At 49.7% G+C, this 4,469-nt stretch overlaps 1 protein-coding gene across 1 annotated transcript; it reads left to right on the forward strand.

Moving 5' to 3' along the window:
- Positions 1 to 899: 899 nt before the first annotated feature.
- Positions 900 to 1,739, forward strand: LOC127802086 (uncharacterized). The gene has a single exon (XM_052337775.1). The coding sequence runs from the start codon at positions 900 to 902 to the stop codon at positions 1,737 to 1,739; it is 840 nt and encodes a 279-aa protein (XP_052193735.1).
- Positions 1,740 to 4,469: the final 2,730 nt, after the last annotated feature.

Genomic DNA, 4,469 nt, shown 5'->3' on the forward strand with positions numbered 1-4,469 from the left:
CCATCCTGATCCTACGCCAACCTGCAATAACATCATTGTAGCCTCTACTGGGTATCCGCGCGTCTGCCTTAGATCTCATCCTTATTAATGGCGAATCTCATCCACATTAATGAGGGTCCTGTCAACACCATGTTGCCGCCATGCCACCACCTGGGAACCTCCACCAGCGTCGGATACTCAGTCTCATCAGCTGCAAAAGCAGGACGCATGCATGCAGGAGGATGTCTCATCCTCTTATATCAATTAGCTCTTTTCAGAGCCAATGTATGTTCTTTTCTCTGACCCACTGATACTCTGCCATTTTCTACCTTTACTCACTCGAGCGTTGGAGTTCTTGTAGGTGCTAGCCGCCCCCTGGACCAACCCGTCGTCGGAGCTTGCTCCTTATCGTTGCGGTCCTACCTCCAATTGCTCCATTTGGTTAGGAAGGAACATCTGGCACCCACCGTGGGGTTGGGTAAAACATACATACCCCATAATCTCACTAGAGCCTTTCAAGCCAACCCCATCACCTTACCATGGTGCGAAAACCAGAAGCACCCTTGCCCAGGAGCCAAACAACACTGACCAAGTCTTGCGAAACCCAGCTGTTATGGAGGTCCTTCTCTAGGCTGTCCAACAGCTTCAAACCCAAGTCGCCAAGTTAACCCTGAAACCAACAGCGTGACCAACCTAGCGAACGATCCGACTACGATGTAAAAAGTAGCCGTCAATAACACTATGAAGCCACCCATACCTCTATTCCCCGACCTTTTGCGTCCCTATATTCTTCAAGTCATCCTTTCTTAGAGTTCATCATGGTTACCCGTTTACTCGACGGCTTCCATCTTCCCAACACTTTAGAGCCTTGTGACGGCACCATCGACCCTTAGGACCATCTCACCATATTTAGTGCCACCATGCTGCTAAGTAGAAACTCGAACCTGATCATGTGCCGGTCAGTTGCTAGCACGTTGAAAAAGTCATCCATGTTGTTGTTCTCGTCCTCAGAGCCAAACTACATTCACGACTTCCTCGAGCTGGCCACTCGATTCCTCACTCATTTCTCCACCAACCGAGCTCATCATAAGACATCAACTAGTCTCATCAACTTGAAGCAAGACAAGCACGAACCACTCTGGGCATTCATGAATAGGTTTTTTCAAGAGGCCCTTCAGATCAAGGACCTTAACCCGGCGATCTCCTTACACGCCATCATGGCTGGGTTGAGAGTAGGCCCCTTCGTCGATTCACTTGCCAGGAAGCCTCAGCAGGGTATATCAACATGGAGAAAGCCTCGGTCGCCCAATGCAACGAGGTCCAAGCGCAAGCACGACCGCAACCGGTCCTCCAACTGGGACCTTCCACTGGGCACCAGGATAACCCCGAGAGGGACTCCTATAGAAAGCAAGAAAACCAGGATCACAACAAAGGGCGGAGAGAACCACCTCGGGCCCCTGAACCACCTCGATTGCGCTACAACGCATATACCCCCCCTCACAGCTAGGCGAGATTGGATTTTTCGGGAGGTCTACAACGCCAGGGTCATCCCCCTCTTGGATATCAGCGAGCAACGACCTCCTTGTGGCAATACCGACACCAGCAAGCAGTGCGATTACCATCGTATGTTCGAGCACACAACTGAAGAATGTTATGCCCTGAAGGACTGGATAGAGCATCTAGTCAGGGAAGGCTACCTCCGTCAATATGTTTACAGAACGGATCGAAGACGGTCCCCACAAGGCAACCCAGACAGGTGAATGAGCCACAACCCTCAAAGACGGCCTCAAACAGACAATAGGCAAAACGCTGGACCACTCCCAGGGAATCCAATAGCTGGGGTCATCGACACCATCTCTGGAGATTTCACAGGCGGGGGAGAATCAAGCTCGACAAGGAAATGACACCTCTGGGAAGTAATGTCATAGATAGCACCGAGATAAAACCAAAAAGGATGGCCTGACATCCCGCAATCTCCTTCACCGATGAGGACTTCGAAGGCATTGATAAAAACCTCGATGACCATGGTAATCTCGGTTGTTGCCATAAACTTCTTTGTAAAGAAGGTCCTCGTGGATCAGGGCAGCTTGGTTGACTTGTTATACCTGTCAACCCTAAGGAAAATGGGTATCCTTGAAAATGAGGTAAAACCATTCCACAGGTACCTGATTGGCTTTTTTTAGAATAGGTAGGCGTCAGGGGTTACATCGACTTGTTGACTTCATTCGGGATGACCCCTTGGTCAAAACAATCAGCATCCGATATCTAATCATCTATTGCCAGACACCGTATAACGCACTCCTCGACCGCCCTTCTCACAACACCTTGGACACGATAGTATCCACTCCCCATTTGGCCAGGAAATTCCCAGTGTTAGATACCAAGGTCAAGGCTATTCACGCCGACCATAAGGAGGCTCGATAGTGCTACCACGATAGCCTCAAGGCTTGGGGCCCTAAGCTCAATAAGAACAATAAGGGAAACAGAACCTCCAGGAGCAGCAGGAGCAAACAGCCAAGCCTTGAACCCTAGCGTGCACATAGCGGAGCTAGATCAGCAAAGTAAGCCATCAGATAACTGTCCCCAACCCGCAGAAGAACTCCACCTTGAAGGCATAGGCCCCCGTCCGGAGTAGATCGACCATGACAAACCTACCTCACTAGATCGCTAACAACATCGACAACGGAGCTCACCACTTGACCGAACCCTCAAGGAAACCTTTGCCCAGATCATAGAACACGGCCAATGTGCGAACATACTATAGTTAAGCAACCATTTTCTTAGGGACTTGCTATTGAAATACACTACACTCAATCAAAGACAGTTGCTTCCACTTATTACTTACTATGTCTTTACACGGGTACAAACCCAAGTTCTTTTCATGACAGTCCCCGAGATCTCTGGGTATAGCCTCATCTTCCAATTACCTTAGTTTCACCTCAACCTGCCTTGTATCACACAAGCATAATAGACCTTGGGTCACTTCGGTCTCACTTGATCCGCTCAATGCAAGACCAAGCTGTTCACATCCTCGGGTCACCTAGCACTCACGCCAGCAAATACGGACGTTCAAACAAACTATTGGAAAAATCGAAAAAAGTAACTAGGTATTCCAAAATTCCAAATTTTACTAAATATTCAAATACAAGCATTGGCAGGCATGCCAGACCTTGAGTCTACCTCGGTCCGATCCCAAAGTAGTGCCATGTAGCAAACAAACACACCTGACCTCCAGTCTACCTTGGTCCGATCCCAAAGTCGTGTCTCGTAGCAAACAAGCACACTTGACCTCGAGTCTACCTCAGTCTGATCCCAAAGTGGTGCCTTGTAGCAAACAAGCACACCTGACCTCGAGTTTACCTTGGTCCGATCCCAGAGTCGTGCCTTGAAGTGAATAAGCATGCTGGACCTTGAGTCTATCTCGGTCTGACTCCAAATTCGTGTCTTGTAACAAACAACTCCATCAAGCCACGGCTTGTATCAGACAGGCACACAAGGCCTCGAGCCAACCTCGGTCCTCCTTTAAACCATGCTTGGGATCCAGACTGACATGGTCAGTTCACCCCGCGTGAACCTCGGGCACAACCCCGTCATTGCTTTAGGTGCCTCAAGCCTGCCTCAGTCCTATCGAGATACGCCTTGTATCAGCTAAGCACATAGGGCCTTGAGCAAACCTAGGTCCTCCTTTAAATTGTGCTCGGGATCTAGACCGACATGGTCAATCCGCCTTGCGCAAACCTTAGGCACAACCCCGTCATTGCTCTAGGTGCATCGAGCCTGCCTCGGCTCTATCGAACCACGCCTTGTATCAAACAGGTGCATACGGCCTTGAGCCAGCCTTGGTTCTCCTTTAAACCGTGCCAGACCTTGAGACTATCTCAATTCGATTCCAAGGTCATGTCTTGTAGTAAACAGGCATGCCGAATCTCAAGTCTACCTCGATTCGATCCCAAAGTTGTGTTTTGTTGCAAAAAGGCACGTCGGACCTCTAGTCTACCTCGGTCCCATCCCAAAGTCATGCCTTGTAGCAAACAGGCACGTCGAACCTCGAGTCTACCTCAGTCCGATTCTAAGGTCATGCCTTGTAACAAACAGGCACGCTGGACCTCGAGTCTACCTCGGTTTGATCCTAAAGTCGTGCCATGTAACAAACGAGCACACTGGACCTCGAGTTTACCTTGGTCTGATCCCAAAGTCGTGCCTTGTAGTAAATAGGCACGCCGACCTCGAGTCCACCTCGGTCCGATCCTAAAGTCGTGCCTTGTAGCAAAAAGGCACGCCGGACCTTGAGTCTACCTCGGTCAAATCCCAAAGTCGAGCCTTGTATCAAACAGGCACGCCGGACCTCAAGTCTACCTCGATCCAATCCCAAATTTTGGCCTTGTAGCAAACATGCACGCTAAACCTCGAGTCTACCTCGGTTTGATCCCAAGGTCATGCCTTGTAGCAAATAAGCACGCTAGACCTCAAGTCTACCTCGGTCCGATTCC

This window comes from Diospyros lotus, chromosome 5 (assembly GCF_014633365.1).
Source record: "Diospyros lotus cultivar Yz01 chromosome 5, ASM1463336v1, whole genome shotgun sequence".
In the NCBI taxonomy this organism is placed as follows: Eukaryota; Viridiplantae; Streptophyta; class Magnoliopsida; order Ericales; family Ebenaceae; genus Diospyros; species Diospyros lotus.